This window comes from Sesamum indicum, linkage group LG1 (genome assembly GCF_000512975.1).
Source record: "Sesamum indicum cultivar Zhongzhi No. 13 linkage group LG1, S_indicum_v1.0, whole genome shotgun sequence".
Classification (NCBI taxonomy): Eukaryota; Viridiplantae; Streptophyta; class Magnoliopsida; order Lamiales; family Pedaliaceae; genus Sesamum; species Sesamum indicum.
In genome coordinates, this window is record NC_026145.1 from 5,624,744 (window position 1) to 5,642,089 (window position 17,346).

At 37.6% G+C, this 17,346-nt stretch overlaps 2 protein-coding genes across 5 annotated transcripts in view; both read right to left on the reverse strand.

Annotated features, from left to right (window-relative positions):
* On the reverse strand, positions 2,486–7,264 carry LOC105157282 (protein FIZZY-RELATED 2). Its single transcript, XM_011073658.2, has 10 exons — positions 6,557–7,264; positions 5,876–5,998; positions 5,688–5,792; positions 4,604–4,783; positions 4,413–4,475; positions 4,103–4,297; positions 3,551–3,652; positions 3,378–3,440; positions 3,200–3,268; positions 2,486–2,992 (listed from the first exon to the last, which is right to left on the reverse strand). Exons 1-10 carry the CDS (start codon positions 7,049–7,051, stop codon positions 2,939–2,941), a joined length of 1,449 nt encoding a protein of 482 aa, XP_011071960.1. The 5' UTR covers positions 7,052–7,264; the 3' UTR covers positions 2,486–2,938.
* The window catches only part of LOC105158642 (mental retardation GTPase activating protein homolog 4-like), a 12,487-nt gene continuing 10,538 nt past the window's right edge, over positions 15,398–17,346 (reverse strand). For 2 of the 4 annotated variants that reach the window (XM_011075465.2, XM_020697142.1), the window contains 5 exons: positions 16,394–16,507; positions 16,195–16,323; positions 16,044–16,124; positions 15,893–15,964; positions 15,398–15,812 (listed from right to left, as the gene is read on the reverse strand). In XM_011075465.2, the coding sequence (XP_011073767.1) occupies positions 15,561–15,812; positions 15,893–15,964; positions 16,044–16,124; positions 16,195–16,323; positions 16,394–16,507 (648 nt within the window). In that variant the 3' untranslated portion in view covers positions 15,398–15,560. Of the gene's footprint in view, positions 15,813–15,892; positions 15,965–16,043; positions 16,125–16,194; positions 16,324–16,393; positions 16,508–16,609; positions 17,003–17,346 lie in introns of those variants that run through there. The other 2 variants (XM_020697144.1, XM_020697147.1) reach the window with 2 other exon arrangements.

Genomic DNA, 17,346 nt, shown 5'->3' on the forward strand with positions numbered 1-17,346 from the left:
AGTATCTGGATACCCATAAAATGCCAGCCGCCCGTTCCATCCACATTTTGTACACCAGCGTCAATATATACGGAGTAGGAATGTATAACCATGTTTATGTCCTTGCGCCATATTAGAACAAGCCCACCCACTTTACCAACAGAATCAACATTGATACCAAACATATTAAATTTCTCCTCAAGATTCTCGCACTTGGTCTCAGAGAGGAAGACCAAGGCGGGGTTATTTAGCCTAATCAGCTTGCTAAGCGAATGAACTATCCAAGGGGATCCCAATCCCTGACAGTTTCATGTGATGGCGAGCGGTGGAAGCTGCCCCATAATATTAGATTCCTCATCAAGTAAGTGGGACGTTTGGTCGCTGGACCCTAGCTCTCACCCATCTATGGTAAACTTACTGATCTCCCTTGTTTTCGAGGTTGTAACTCCCATTGGGAAACTCGACGATGTCCCCTACACCGGTGGCAACGCCTCATTTGAGTGTCGGAGCGTGAAAAAGAATCGGAACTGGGACAAAATCTTCCTTCATACCCACTGATTTGTGGTGTCCTATATAAGTGCCCCCTTAACACGCTCAGTTGCAATCCCCTGCACTATAGGAGCCTGTGGGTCAAGTACATTATATGCATAAAGAGTGGACTCCATAGCCTCATCACCAGGAGTCTCATGGATAAGTGAATGCAGACTGGCAATGGGGGTGGAGAGCTGGTCCGCACATAATGACTACTCCTTATCTGTAATATTCTCGTCTCCCTATAGAGATACTTCACCTTCATGCTACACCCTTTTTCCTTTAACACCCACAGCCGAGGCTGTTTCTTAAACTTCATTAAACATATCGAAAGCTGTCGGCCCCTAAATAGGCTATGGCGACAAATTTCTCCTAGGAGGGGAAGATCCCCCTTCCATTAGTGTGCGGTTTGGACCCCAACTATTCACCGACACCCAAAGCCATGGTCCATAAGGCGTATCCTCCACCAGATCTTGAAATCATCCAAAAATTGTGTCTCACAAAATTTGGAAATATGCCCCAATCGACCGCACAGATAACAAAAGTTTTGCAGTCTCTCATACATAAAAGATGAGAGATGCTCATCCTCGGAATACGAAGAGCCCGAATTAGGGGAAGAGTGACATTGATTGCAACCAGAATCCGCACAGTAACACCCAAGACCGCCCCGAATCCTCCATCTCTAGGTCTCGGAACTTAATGAGTGTAACTATTCCCAGATTCATCTTGCTTAGTGGGAGGTCGTGCACATGGACTTAAAAAGCACACCTCCAAGGACACCACTGAATATCAACAAGTCTTTCTCAAAACTCTAAGGACACCCCTCCAGCGCCCTGTTGCGATCAATGATATGGTTAAAGTGGTATAGAAAACGTCCCTCTGGCAACTTTTGCATCTCAAGCCTTTAACGAGGCTCAACATGCTTTCAATCGATGCCACTAGAGCTTTGAATTTTTTTATTTTTGATGAGAACAACCTGCCAACTAGACATAACATGTGGCTCTCCGAATTCGTTGTCCATAGGCCATCAGGGATGAACCCCCTCCATCCTCCGATCCTGTCAATTTGAGGCTGCGACCTAACTATGGCAGAACGCTTCCATACCACAGGGACAATTAAGCCACGCTAACACTCAGGAGTACAGAGCGGCAGAGAAACTCCAAGGAGTCCAAGCACTAACCCAACCAAACCTGGAGACAACAGGAAAACAAAACAAATATAGCGACGACGAGAAAACAAAATAACTGAAAACAAAAAAGAGAAACTAAAACTAACAAGGTAAAAACGCTATGGCAACCAAAAAAACCTGAAAAACTAAGAAAAAACCGTCACAATAAGGTGAGGAGAATAGGATAGGAAAAGAAAACAAGAAATGAAGATCTACTAAAACCTAAAAAACCATCATGCAGTCCACATTATCAAGGACGAAAACCACGTGGTGCAAGAACATTGACGACCGCGGGGAAGGAGGCTCAAAGAAGCTACCTAAAAACCAAGGAGAAAGTCAAGAACTACCGACTGAAAGAGGGGGAAAAGAAGAGAACTCTCATGCGAGGAGAACAAAATGCTTCATGCGAGAACTTAAAAAGACCCTTCTTAGATACTTCTTCCACTTAAAATGATTTTAGTCCAGAACCCAAGCCACCAACACTCTAGCAAGATTGAAACTTCTTATCTAAGTGTTGATCTTCACATGATTAAAACCTAACTGTTCACAGAGCTCGAACGCAACATCTCTTGTATGAATTTGTGTGAGATACCACTCCTATTTTCCTATTCAAAAAACATAAACAATTCGCCCTTTGGACTTCTGGGTCTAAATATGCCCATTTTGTTTGAATATGTAATTGGTGTTAATTTAGAGAGAGTGACTAATAACATTGCAAATATATCACTGATTGATTTTGTTTCTTATCCCTAACCCACCACTAGTTGTACAAATTCATGTTCTTTTTCTTCATAGACAACGACGATATCACAATGCTAACAGATTTTGACTGCAGAATTTTCATATATTACAGGATAGTGTAGGAACAACAAGAAGTTCTTCCCACAAGAAAAAAATAAAAAGAGTAGCAATTCTTTACAAACGCAAATAATGAGCCGGAAGGGGGAAGCGTCCGATGCTACAAAATGTAGCCTCTCTCTACTACATTACAGGGGCATGGGAGAAGTTACCGAGCATTAGATAACGACTCCTGCTGTACACTTTGATCGTCAATCAAGAATGTTGACAATAGATATTTACCTAGTTCCCAGATTGCAAGAAGCAACAGACTCGGTTCCTGCAGCCCTCTACACAGAGTTCTGCCTGATCAGACCATCTACTTTAATCTGTATTGCCTTGCAAGTCATGACTATCCTTCATGAATTGAGAACGAAATAATAAATAGCGAGGGACTAGTGCAGATCTGTATGGCTTTATATTTCATCGAATCTGAGTTCTTCCAAGAGATGACGCTCCAATTTCACTTTCAGTGTTCTGCAGAGTGGGAGTTTTTCCGTTTATTAGACATGATTAGCTATAGCATAGGATAACAAGAACCAAAATGATTTTTTGACGGAGCGGAACAATCTTAGGATGGTGTAGCAAAGGAGAAGTAAAGTCAAGCTCACAGGAACGAGCTGAGGACAATAAAGCATTCAGAAAACTAGTAAATTATATAGTATTATGCATTGGAGTATTCACCTGAGACTTAGGTGAAGGGAAAACATTCCAAAACCTAAGTGTTTCATCTCCTGCTCCTGTTACAATTGTCTGCAAAAACATGCCCAGTGAGAGAGGCAGCACTAACAAAAAATAAACTTCAACTTCAGTTACTCATTAGAGAATCACTGAAACAAACTGCTGGTTTTCCTGCAAATACCTGTCCATCGGGTGAAATAGCAAGATATAGTACCCTGTATGTATGGCCTGTTAGAGTTGCCAACTGCATGGGGAAGTGAGGAAAGCTCAAATTCTTAGATAATAGTATAAAACATGGTAAGGAATATGAAATTTGAAAACACTATTTTTCCAAGTCATGCAACTCTAAGGTACCTTTGACATGGTAGGATATCTCCACACTATAATCTGGTTTTGGGAGTAGCCATGGGTGCTCACAAGTTCGTTAACATTCTTAGACCACACAAGATTGCACACCTGCCAGAGTCATATTTCAAGTCAAGGTATCATAAATATTCTCACATCCAAAAGAAACAGATATTTTAAAGTGTCTCCGATCTGCTTCCTCAGAATTACTTCAAATTTATTCTCACATCCAAAAGAAACAGATATTTTGAAATGTCTCCTGGTCTGCTTCCTCAGAATTACTTCAAAATTATTCCACATCCAAAAAGGAAGAGATATTTTAAAGTATCTCCAACAGGTCTGGTCCTCAGAATTGCTTTAAATTTTAAGCAAGTAATAAATCAGATTCCTTCACTTAAAGTAAAATGAAGAGAAAGTCAAGTTATTAGCACCAAAACCTTTACTTGGAAAATGAAACATAGACTCAACTCAACTGAGACAACATCTACGGCCATAAAATGAAGGAACTACAGAGGGCGATGCAAGGTGGATTTTGATTGAACTAAATGAGAGGCAGGTTACCTGACTTCCAGTATCCATGCAACTGAGGTGTGAATTGGTAGTGGTGTTCCAGAAACGAATGCATCGGTCAGCAGTGCCACCTCCAGAAGCAAGGAGTCCATGGAGATGGGGTGACCATGCAATAGCTTTTACAGCAGCAGTGTGTTCACAGTATTTTAGCACAGGCTGGGTTGAATGTTGGTTCCAGACAAAAAGCTAAAAAGAGAAAAGGCATATCCAATCTAAATAAGTTAGTGACACTGACAACGACAAATCATTCTACAGAAAAAATGAACTGTAAACATTTAGATCAACAAAAAACACTACGTACTCTATTGTCATTTCCACCCGACGCTAATTCTCGGTTGTCGTAAGACCACTTCAATCCACAAACCTAAACCACAAATGTTCGAGATTCAGACTAAATGAAAACAATGTGATGCAGCAAATAGTACTCGAAGTGAAAGAATTGGGCATAGCTTAAGTGAGAGCACCACTAAAGCAATTCATGAAGAGCTATACCTCTGATTTATGTCCACTTAACTTGCTCACATAGTCTTCTTGAGCTCGTATATCACGTTGAAGAATACTCTTGTCCCGGCTTCCTGAAGATAGCACAGATGAGCTCCAGGCCAGGGCACCAACTCGCAGCCGATGCCCTTCCATAGTTCTAATCCTCTTGCAACGAGACGCATCCCATAACTGTATCGCATAAGAGTAAGCACCTATCATTGAAATGCTGAAGCAAAACATTAAGACAAATGAAGTAATTCATTCACAGGTTGGTTCTGGCCTTTCACGAATATTCTAATTTGATGTACAGGGATATTGTTTCGAACAGGATGCAACAGAGCTGTTTTCAAGTAAACATATACTGGAGGATCCACAAGAAAAGTACACATTCTAAGACCCATCAAAACTGACTTACATCTTCTTATGATTTTAGATGACGGATTCAAGATTTCAGACTCAAAAGCATAGTAACATCTAAGGCTTGACTGCCTTTGTTAACGTTTAACAAGAGCTGACCTCTGAAGCAAGGATTATTCATATTGTGATATATTACAATCAGCCTTACAATTTGAATTGAGACTTATGGTAAATATTCCATGAAAATTATCTGACTAAATGCATAAGATTTAAAATGTTCAGATGTCACTCTTGCTGACGGAAGACTCCATTCAGTGTTGGAAATAAATGACATATCATCTTATCTCACAACTTAGAGCACCAACAGGTGTCAGCTGATCCATGATCAATTGTGCCAGTACTACACAATAAATTTGGCAGAGTTTCATTATTGACTATGGTGCTCCTCCCATAAAATTAGAAATTGAGAAATACAAGACGATCACATAAATTAGCCCCAGCAATATGCTAAGCATAGCTCATGAAATAGGTTTATCATCAAACTCCTCAGTCAAATAGAGAATTCAGATATCAGGAAACTTGTACATTGTGATAAATTATAAGCCAGAGTTCTGGAGCTTTCATATCATACAACTGCATTTTGATGGCAACATTCTAGATTACTTCAAGAGCAGATGCAATGTCAAGGTACCACGCCCATAACAATAAGAAGTCAGAAAAAAGTTTCATAGCATACTTGGAGTTTGCCATTGTTAGTTCCAACAGCAAGATGTGTACCACGGTGTGCCCAGCCAACAGAACAGACACTGTCATCAATTCCCAAATCACACAACTTCACCACCTGTATGAACATGGAAAAAAACCAGTTTCACCATTTCATATGTGCAATGGCAACAGAACGAGGTTGAAAGAATGATGACTTACCTTACTGCTAGAAGCATGCCACAGATAGACACAGTTGCCCAACCCCACTGCCAGCACATTATGTGAAGACCAATCTACAAGATTAAGATAAAAATCATCTTGCAAAGCTGGAGCATCCAAGACCTGTGCCAAAATGCCATAAAATCAATTAGTTTGAATATAGTTCAAAAGCAGATGCATTGGCGTAGCAAGAAACTATCAAATTCATCATTAACATTGTCCATAAAACATTTGAGTCAAAAAAGAAGTACTTGGGATAACCAACATTAGAAATCAACACACTGAACCAGAAATTCCTCTACAATTCAGGATGGGCCACAAATTTCAAAGCATAAATCCATTAAGAAAAAAACAAGTGTACCTCAAAGAAAGCTAAAAACACAACGGCAGTAAATCAATACACCAAGTGTATTTGCACACCAAAAAGACAAACTGAAGAACCACATTACTGCAGTAGAACCAAACAACTACAAAATTCAAGAAAACACAACGCGCATCAGCAAACAAGATAAAAGCAATCACACAACCAAAAATAAACCCCAAAAAAACCAGTAATTTATAATCCCAAATCGAAATCAATGATCTATTACGAATTCGAACTGTCCGGTCAAGAAAATCCAAACAAAGAGTTGGAAACAAAAAAGCAAGAACTTGAAAACCCTAAAAATTAACAGATACTACCTTGTACGGAGACCTTGGAACTTTTCTAGGAGCCTTGACAGGGTTATGAGACACCCCAGGGAGCTGGTCATCAAACCCAAACGGCGACAGAGAATGCAAAGATTTCCGCGTCTCAGTCTTGTACTTGAAAATATTGCAATTAGGAGGACTAATCTGCAAAACGTTACCATCACTATTCCTACTCCCAAATCTTCCACCAGACACAGATTTCTCCGGAGTCAAAGGCTGAAACCCATTAACACCACCAACACAATCGGGTCCAAAAAGGGCAGACTTGAGAAGGTTAGTGTAAGCAGAATGTGAATCATCAGAAGACGAATTGGCACTGGAATTAGGAAGATTGAAGAGGGCAAAGTTGGAAGAAGAGCGACTGGGAATGAAACGGTCGCTGTAGATCGTCCGAGACGACGAGGGGCGGCGATAGGATGAGCTGAGAAGCTTCGACGCCGGAGTTTTGGGTTCTGTGGAGGATGTGCTCGTGCTGGGAGTTTCCATAGATTTCTGAGATTTCCAGATTCCTCCTTGAGAAGTTGCGGAACCCTTTTCCGAAGAGCGGGGTTGATGGCGTTGCTGGGGTTGGGAGTGCTTGAAGATGAGATGCGGCGGTGGATCGGGAGGGATGCTTGTGAATGGGATTAATTGTGTTTCCCGGGAAATTTAACAGAGAGGTATTACTGCGGGAGTATTAGTAAGATAATTGGGCAACTACATGTATAAATATAATTAGAGAGATAATTACGATTGAAATTTATTGTAAATACAGTTAACTCTCAATAATTTGAAAAATTATATCAAATAATTTTAAAGTTTGATCTATAATACACGAGTACTTAAAAATTTTACTTAATGTATACACATGCCGTGTAGACACAGCTTAAACACATATCGGACACATCAGAATATCCAAATCTTTTTTAAGAAAAAAAAGGAACACACAGCGTCGGACATGGACACATTTGAATTTTTTTTATCATCTTAAAAATTTTTGAGTTGCTTTGAAAATAAAGAATCTTAGACTTGCTTATTTTATATATTATCTTAGTATTTTTTATATAATATATTTTAATTTTATGCAAAATTGACAATATATATAATAAAAATATATATTATATTATATATAGCCGTGTTAGTGTTGTGTCATATCCTAAATTTTTTTATATTTTTTATGTCGCCATGTTTTGTTCATGCATTATAGATTTTGACTAATAAAGGATTTTTTTTGTCAGATAATAGCAAATTTCATTGATGCTAAATAAATTTTCAAAATAAGAAAAAAATTATGTATAATTATATCAAATATATATGAGATATCACACACACTTACGAACGCACAAACAATATGAGAGATCAATTGTCATAACTTGCAACAAACAAATTCGTTGTTGGAGTATCGAGCCCATCTCAATATTATATTTAGTCTCGACGATTATTAAGTGTTCAACACTACGTTTTCCTAAGGGTAAAATTACACATATTGATTGTATAATGGTGATCTTTTAATATAATTTTTACGAAACTATCCTAATATATGTCAATTTTGCGAAATTGTGAAGGAGGATTTGTTTCTTTTTAACTCGTAAATCTTATGTCTTCAATTATATTCTTTTCAATTTTTTTTTGAAAGATTGCATGATATGACCCGAGAACGATTTAGCGGAAAATAAACGAATTCAAGGGGTGTACCTTTGGAGTTCCCGAGCGTTCGATATAGTATGAAAAATTACGCAACAATAAAATATAATCATACGAGGCTATTGTTGAGCAAATAAATGTAGAAGCGAAAATTAAAGTCAAAATTTACCTCTTAAATTTTGAATTTCCAAACGGTTAGTTCCGTTTAACGTTCACCCGAGATTCTAACGTAGGAATTCTTAAAAAATGATCCACACCACACTGAAAAATGAGACTTTGATTCCTTTACTAGAAGAAATCAAGATCGAAAAACTCACCCTAGGTGAAATAAAGGGGGGCAGCCGAATTCATGGTGGAGGAGGAGAAGGATTTTTTTGTGTTGTGTTATGTAATGAATTATTACCCTAATAATCATACACAAAATATATTCATATACCTTGAATAGTAACTAAGACTATGCCTAAATACATTCTATTATCTATAAGGTAACTATTCAATCCATTCCAAATAGAGAAGAGTCTAGTTATAATCAAGCTAGCACTTTCCAAAAATGCAATTCTTTTGGTCAACTTTCTCTCCATCAATTTTGTTAGTGGGCCTTAATCATTGAGCCGATTTTATATAAAATAAATTCAAGGTCAAATGAATTTTAATTAAATTTAATTTAATAAAATCTATTTAATTGAGCCCACTTGGTATTAATTCAATTAAATACTCAAGTCCAAATTGTCTCTTATTAATTAATGGAAAGACAAATCCAATTTAAATTAATTCAATTAATTTAAACTTGGACTATCCATCCAGTGGACTCCCATGTGTGGGTAAACCAATTACTTAAACCTCATGGAATTAGTTCCAAATTAATTCCTTGTTCTTTTCTCAGTGATTTGTGTTTGACTCTTTAGATTCCCCTTTCAACTGAACTTGAGCTGGTGTTCAACACTATTATTAATTAAATCTAATTTAATTAATATTTCTTGATTAACCTTCAACAAAGAAAGCCAATCACCATGGGTGTGTGTCTAGCAATAGTCCATGATACTAGATACTAGGCGAATTTCTGTGTGAACATTTAGGCTCTCAAGTCCATACGGGTATGATCCTTCCTTCTACCATCTCTTGACATTAGTTTAGGGCATGAAAGGTGTCGGTTCCCATCCTGGAATAGGCTTCTATGTTTAATACTTGAGATTGCGTTATGCTATGTTTCTCGACATAGGAACCTTCTTTTCCTATTCAATCAACGACTGTGGCCACAGATTCATAAAGTGTGAACGTATCTCCGAATGAATAAGAGATACCTCTATTATATATTGATAGGGGATGGATCATCTTCTTGGAACTCACCATCCTCGGTATATACTCCAACCGCACAGGACAAGGCTTATGATAATCATGTCTGTAACACAGTCACATCTCATAAAGAAGCAAGATACAGTCATCGTATGCACGTGACTGTCGTGATTCGTCAAGTTTGAGGACTACTTCTGTACTATTAGAGCCGGAACTCAAATAATATCGATCAAGCCTCTAACGCTTCCATATGACGATCTCCATGAATCAGTTCAGTCAGTTGACCACTTTGTTAACTATCCTACTGAAATTGCATAGACGTCCAACGTCTGTCGTAGATGAAATACGACATTGATCTAATGGATGCAGTACTTAGTGAAAGTCTCAGTAGGACTCTTGATATCCTTTTTCAAGGTCCTTGACTTGGAACGTTTTAGACCAACCCTCAAAAGTAGGTTTTATAGCCATCATCCAATGCGCAAGCCAATTACATGGGTTATTAAGTGGTCTGTGGGCATCTGTTGTGATGTGAAAGTAGCGCTTAACGTAATCGGTAAGCACAACAGACACATGCGCCAAAGACAAATACTTACCATATTTTTCAATATAATATTGCTTAAATAAATATGCTTGAATGCTTCTCAAAACCGCCAATCTAATTGGCTTTTGATCACCTATTCGGATAATCTCCCTTTTGACCTTAAAAGCCAATTGCTCATATTTCTAGATTAATCTTAAGCAATCTGCAATACCGGCTAGATCTTATAGGTCTACTGTAGTTTTTGCCAATGTTTCGCGGTCCAATCGCATTTCACATCTTCCTATCATCACTCCAAGCAGATGATGGTGTCTAAAATTTTTTCTTGGATCTATGATGAGATCTCGGGCCTTTTACCTTGTGCCATAGCCTAGTTGTCATCCTCCAAGGTGACTATTAACGGAGCTATGCTATGTAGCAAACCGAATGATCGGGTGTTTTTTTTCGGTCCTAACCGTTTTTCAATATAACTTCTAAAGTTGCCATACATTTAATTTTTATGATGAAGTTATTTGTGGTATTCGACTTGGAACCTTTCAAATATTACCACATTATAGTGAAGATTAAATGTACTTTTGTTTTGAGGTTATATTCATATGATGTTGGAGGCTATTATCGTTGTAGCCTTCTAGAATCAACTCTCGATTAATCTGCGTCAAGTGCTCTTCTTAAATTCTTATTTAGGTATTAAAGATAGCCCTTCAATAGAAGTTTGTTGCCTTGTCGGTGCACACTCGATATCCATTGTTATGCTTTAAAAAAAGCATAAGCAACATCGGGTCTAGTGCAGTGAACAACATACTCATGCTGCTTACAACAAAGGCATGGGGATGTCAAACATCTAAGCTCCTCATCAGTTTACCATGACTGAAGCTTGGATAGTTTATCCCTAGATAGGAATCCATTCCTATTATGAAGAATTTTATGAATAATGTTCTTGTTTTAGAGTTCTAAGATGCCTTTCTCTCATCCCAAATGATCGAGACGTTTTTAACATCTAAAACACTAGGAATACAGTTGAGCTTCCACTGACCTTCCACCTTGTTCTTGACTGAGTCATGTACCTCATGAATCTTGTCAAAATAAGTATCCTAGATACAAGACGTTCAAACCTAGTTTGAACTCCATAGCAAATTTTATGGCTCCAAGCCATTTATCTGGATCATGTCTAACATCGCTTCTCCTTATCCGGTCAGATTAAAAAACTCGTACCTTTCAGGTAACTGGAGCTTTCTGATCGTCCTTTGGAGAACCTAAATATGGTCAGTGAAGTTTTGATTATAAATGATGCTTGCACTAATTGATAACGAACCTATATAAATCAAACTCCAAGTCTAATTTTCCTCCCGCTAATCATTTGACGTTTGCAGGACCTTTCCTCATACTCAAGACCTTTTGTAAGACATAGGTTGCCAATCCATATCAAATATCGTGTTTGGATTGCGACCTTAAGAAAACGCCATCTTTTTTAACTTGACGATTTTCGAAAGTCCACATCCAGATCGGCCAGGTAATTCAGTGAAACACTGATCGAACCATGTCCAATCAAGGTTTGATTTCTTTCTTACTAGACACAATTCAACATCGTCTCTTCGGGAAGAAGTTAACAGAATGAGAATTCCATTCTCATATTTCGAGAACTTCTACTAAATACACCCTATTGATCCCATCGAAGGGTTTGTCTCCACAACCAGTTTGGTTTTCCTCCTCAAGTCTAATTTCTCTAAACTTTCCAGAAATTCTTAGACTTGTGAACCCTCTACTGGTTTATTGTGTATTTAGTGACTTACAGATGTCTATTTTGGATCCAATCCAATAGATCATTTTTTACAAGCATTTTTTGTACCACAAAGTGCTTTCACGGCTTTCTTCCTTCTCAAGAATAATTCATAAGTTAGTAAATTCAAATCATCTATTGCTAGACTATTTGAATCTACCAATCTAGTTATCCTAACTAGAGGGACGCATGCCATTCTCTATAATTTTTCGTTTTAGTCATTTGTTTTGAGCATACATTATCTAATTATGGAGTACGATAATTTAATAACTCAACAGACTCAAAAGAATATTTTATTGATCAAGTTTATAGTCTAATTTATCAAAAACAATTGACTAAATATCGATCATACTAGGTTCCATAATTGCATACTATATTAGCATGAATACTAATTGCTATGTCCACTTAGTCTTATAGCTTTTGCAGTTACGACCTAGTCATCCCCTAACTCTAAGATTATATATCTTAGCATTCTATTCTTTTTTACTTCTGCAAACCATTTGTAGAAATGCCGCTTCAACAGCAAGTGTCCAACACTTAGGAATATAAATAATAATCATGTTTCCTCAACAAATGCCATAGCTTGAGCGAAGGGAAGTTCACAGTACTCCTTCTTCAATCCCCTTTAGCAATTTTATGCAAACATCATATGTAAATTTTGACTGCCGAACCATTTTCCATTTTCCTTTTACCCTTGCGCCATCAAGGTGACAGTAGCGCTCAAAGAGCTTGCAACGGCTAACTATGCTCCATCCTTTTTCCTCATTTGGCGTTCTGCACCTTGCCTTTTCCTCTTTAGGTTGAAGCCTCCAAATTCAATACGATGGCGTAGATTCTTAAATCTTTACCTTGTATTAGTTCAACCATTTTTATCAATTTATGAATGGTCTTCTTAAGCTCATTTAGAGTTCATGATAAATAGGTTGAAGGAGGGATGAAAGACTGAAGGGTTACGTCAACGTACATCACTTTTCAAGATCAACATTAAGGTTATCGAGCTCTTCCACATGGGATAGCATCTATACTCCATGTTTATGTAAAGATAACCCTTAGTCATCTTGGCTTCAAAAATTGCTTTCATCACGGCATATCCATTGTGCTAGTTCGGTGCCGCATAAATTTAATTTATATGGAGCATTATTGAGCCAACATTGTCCAGCTTGTCACACTGCTCATGGGTGATGGAAGCAGGTATGACGAACCTAGCCTTGCGATTGTCCCTATGCCTTAATCCCGAACGTCAAACGTTCCTTTTAAGCAAGGGCTCCTTTTGCAAGTTTAATAGAAGTGGCTTAATTCATGACATAAGCTAGTTTTGAAAATCGAGGACAATCCTTCAATTTTTCCAACCAATTTAATTGTTTGTGTTCCACTAAACGAAATAAATCTCAAAAAATAAATTAAAAAATGAATCTAAGACATGCATTCTAAACGCATAGTAGAAAGAATAAGTAGATTGTGACAATATTGTTTTGAGGTAAGACTTGGTCTTTTAGTCGTTAACTTCTCCCATTATTTTTATAAAATCCCACCATTCTCAAGTGGGGTTTTGGAAAATCCTTTCTTAGTGGGCTTGGGATCCACAAGAACAATTTACCATGCCCTGCTTTTACGATTCATATGAAAAAGGCCTTGTGGGAGGCAACCGATGCCATTCTCGTTTCCATGAGATTCCCAAGATGTTTTGCCTCACCTCTTCATATGATCCTGAGGACTCCAAGCAAATCATGCTACTCGGTATTAAGCCCGACCCATTAACCAAATCACACTTCAATTATCGTCTCCACGACACGTGAGATAGGAAAACAACAAACTTGTTCCTTTGTTCATAATAATAATGCAACTTGCCTTCTATTCCAAATGTACCACGACTCGTGAGACCACATTTTGATAGCGGTAACTTCTTCATCATATTGTTATGGATAGAAGGCCTGGACAGATCGAAATGCGATTTCGATCCAAGTCCATTATGGGCTTAATATTTAACTAGTGTCGGGCCCAACGCATCAACTAAATCATACCTCAACTGTCGCCCCCCACGACTCGTGAGACAGGAAAACAGTGAGCGTGTTTCTCTATTCAAAATAATAGTGCAACTTTCCTCTCTTCCAAGTGTGCCACGACTCGTGAGACCACACTTGGGTAGTGGCAGCTTCCTCACCATATTATTGTGGATGGAAACCTTGGACAAATCAAAATATTTTGATCCAAGTTTACTTTCGGTCCTAACAGTTTAACTTGGTCCTACTAAGTGAGAGTTAAATTTTTGAGTATTTGACCGAGACCTCATCACATTAAAGTTTGCATGCACAGATATCAAATATTGAAACACATTTAAAGAAAAGCATTAAACGCAACGCATGCAACAAAATTAAGCATCCTGCTTGGATGATCATGAGCCCAACCTATTCCAAATATAATTTACCCATCAACATATAGATGGGTCTGGTATATCTTCTGTGGGCCTCCTCTTTCGTGAACTTTCTTCTCCATGGGTTTGCGTAAAAAATAAAAATTTTCACCAAAAACCTATTCTATTCTCATTAAAATTTAAAAAGAAATCCCAATCCACAGTTCGGGGGAGTACATAATGGAGAGGAAAGCAAGCCTTAATATTTCAAGGCAAAAAATGAGAGAAGGAGAGAGATAATAAAAGGGCACACGAGCCTGAAAGGCACCATAGGGTGCGAGTGGATCGACCTGGGAACGCGCATGGGAAAGCGATTAAAATAAATTACGTAAAATAAAACAAAATCGCAATGAAACTAACGGTATTCTGTTAGAAACTAACGGGAGGTGGAGAAGACGCGCATCTGCTGCGTTTGGTAGTGTTTTTCTGCGATTTAGGTTGATATTTAATGACTTTTTGGACCAAAATACCGCTCTATGGGTCTATATAACATGCAAAGGGGTTTTTTGCTTGTTTTCTATCTTCCTTTTGCCATTTCTCCCCCAAAAAAAGGTATGAAGCTGTTTTTTTTTTCTCTTTTATTTCATTTGTCCAGTTTAATTTTGGTAATTTAATTATATTAAATTATTTATTTTATTTTATTTTTGTTGAATGATCTATTCTAGGAAATCCACTTCAAAAAGAGAAGAAATTATGGATTTGAGATAAATAAATCCAAAGTGCTTTTGTCAAAGAAATGCTGCTATTAGAGTTGTTGGTCCGACAAAAGAAAGTGAAGGAAAATTATTCTGCAATTGTAGAGATGGACAATGCAATTTTTTTAGTTGGTTGGAGCCAATCAGTGTATCTCGTACAAACTCACAAAGTTTCCAAATGCCAGAAATGGAAGAAGAGGTGGAATCAAATTTAAGAGGTATGGAAGAGAAATTTTCTGAACTGATCTCTATATGCGAAGACCTCACTGGCAAAGTGAAGCAGCTTGATGGCAATCAAAAAACGTTAAAGGCACTAATTGTAGCTATTTTATTTTGCATGATTGTTGTATTATTTAAATGAATTTGTCAATGTAATGTTGTTAAGTGAATTTGTTAGTGTAATGTTAATGAACCTATAATACAAATAAAAAACAGCAAAATGCATCAATGCATCATCACAATTTTCCAACAACAAAAACAACAAAAACAACCATCATAAATTTCATTTCACTTCAAAATGGACAAAGTGCATTCACTGAAACATGTATACAACTAGATTTTAATCCTGATTTATAACTATACATCCAAAAATTCTAATTTGCAACCATCAGTTTTGCAAAATCCATCACTAAAACATCACAAAATAGACAAAAATTGAACTACAATTGCACCTCATACATTTTCTGTGGGCTTTGATGTTCCATCAGTATTTTAATTATTTTTCTTGGTTTGTCCTGGCGATATGAGTTGGCCAAACTCTTGATCAGTGAAGAAATAGATGGATTTCTCTCTGCAGAATATTTTCTCTTGAATTGGGAGGACTGATCTGGAGCATCTTGTTGTTGTCTCTTAAGCAATTTAGTTGAAGAAGATATTGGCTTTTTGTGCTTTCTAAGAGCTTTAGGTTTTTGCTGTAGTTGCATGAAATTATTTTAGTCCAAAGTAATAAAGTTAAAGGGACATATACTCAATGAAACATTAAGAAATTTACCTGATAAGCTGTTGAGGATTGTGGATGTTCTTGTTGGAGAGGTTGTTGAGTTATTTGCTCTGAATGAACAACCTAAAACATAGTAAATGAGATACTGGTGTGAACAAATAAACCAGTAAATTCTACTTTATTAGTACAACAAGTGATATACCTGTTCATGTGATGATTTATGCACATTCAATCCTCTAGTGATAGTCTCACCTGGTGTTGTTCTGCTACTCTGTTTAGGAATCTATAAAGTAGATTTTTCATTATAAAAACCTCATAAATTGAAGCATAGTTGATATGCTAAAATTACGTACCTTAAAAGGTTGTCTTGGAGCTGTTTGAGGTGGTGGCTGAAGTGGAATTGGTGGCTGAACTGGAAGTGGGGGCTGAACTGCAATTTCGGGCATGGAATCTTGAGATGGTTGGGAATAAATTGGGGGTACCTGCAACACAAGACAAAGAGTCAAAAATTGGTGTATGACAGTCAAAAAGCTGATATTAAATTAGTATTACCTCTTCTTGAATTGTCTCATTCTCATTAAAAGGTGGATGGAGTGGGGTACTAGGTCTTCTAGATCCTGATGCACCATGTGACTTGCTGGATCTTTGTCTGCTTTGGTTGGGATTCTACAAAGACATAATTAAAGTTAGACAAAAATAATTAAAGCTATTAAATAATGTCTGTTAGATAATAAATGAACAAATAATAATTAAAGTAAGGAAAATTACCTGCATGAATTTGGATTTGGGGTGTGGGGGATTGGTGCAACTTCTTTTATTGTGCCCTTTTCTCATACATATTGCACAAGTGTGGGTAAGACCTCTTCTTGAATCTGTTTTCCTCACATCATTTGCATCCTTCCTTCTACATTTTTTTGGCCTTCCCATCTTGATTACTACATCAGGAGGATCCACTTTTCCCATCTTTGAATCTTCAAAATCATGCATCCCTGGCACTGGGTGGATCATGTGGCTGTACACCTTTAAATACACTTCCTTCTTGAAGCATTCATCAATGAAATCCTCCACTTTCAGCCTATGATAATCAATTGCAGCAATGGCATGACAACAAGGATATGCCACAAGCTGAAACATGCCACAACTGCAAAACTTCTCCTTGAGGTAAACTATGTGGTTTGGTTTTGCATGCATTACCTCGTATTTGTCTATCCCTGCCCAAGAAGGAAAGCAGTTTCTACTCTCCAGCCTTTGCACTTCAGTTTTCTTCTCTTCATTAGGACAAACAACCCCCTCGTATTTTTCCATCCCCTCTCTTTTCACTTGAATTCTTCCCATGAACTTCCTCCTTATCCACTCAAACATCTGAATTATTGGTAATTCCCTTGCTTCCAGGATAATATGATTGAAGGATTCGTTCATGTTATTCACAAGCACATCACACTTTGTCTTAGTTGGGAAGAAACATCTTGCCCAATGTACTGGAGGTATTTCAGCCAACCATTCGT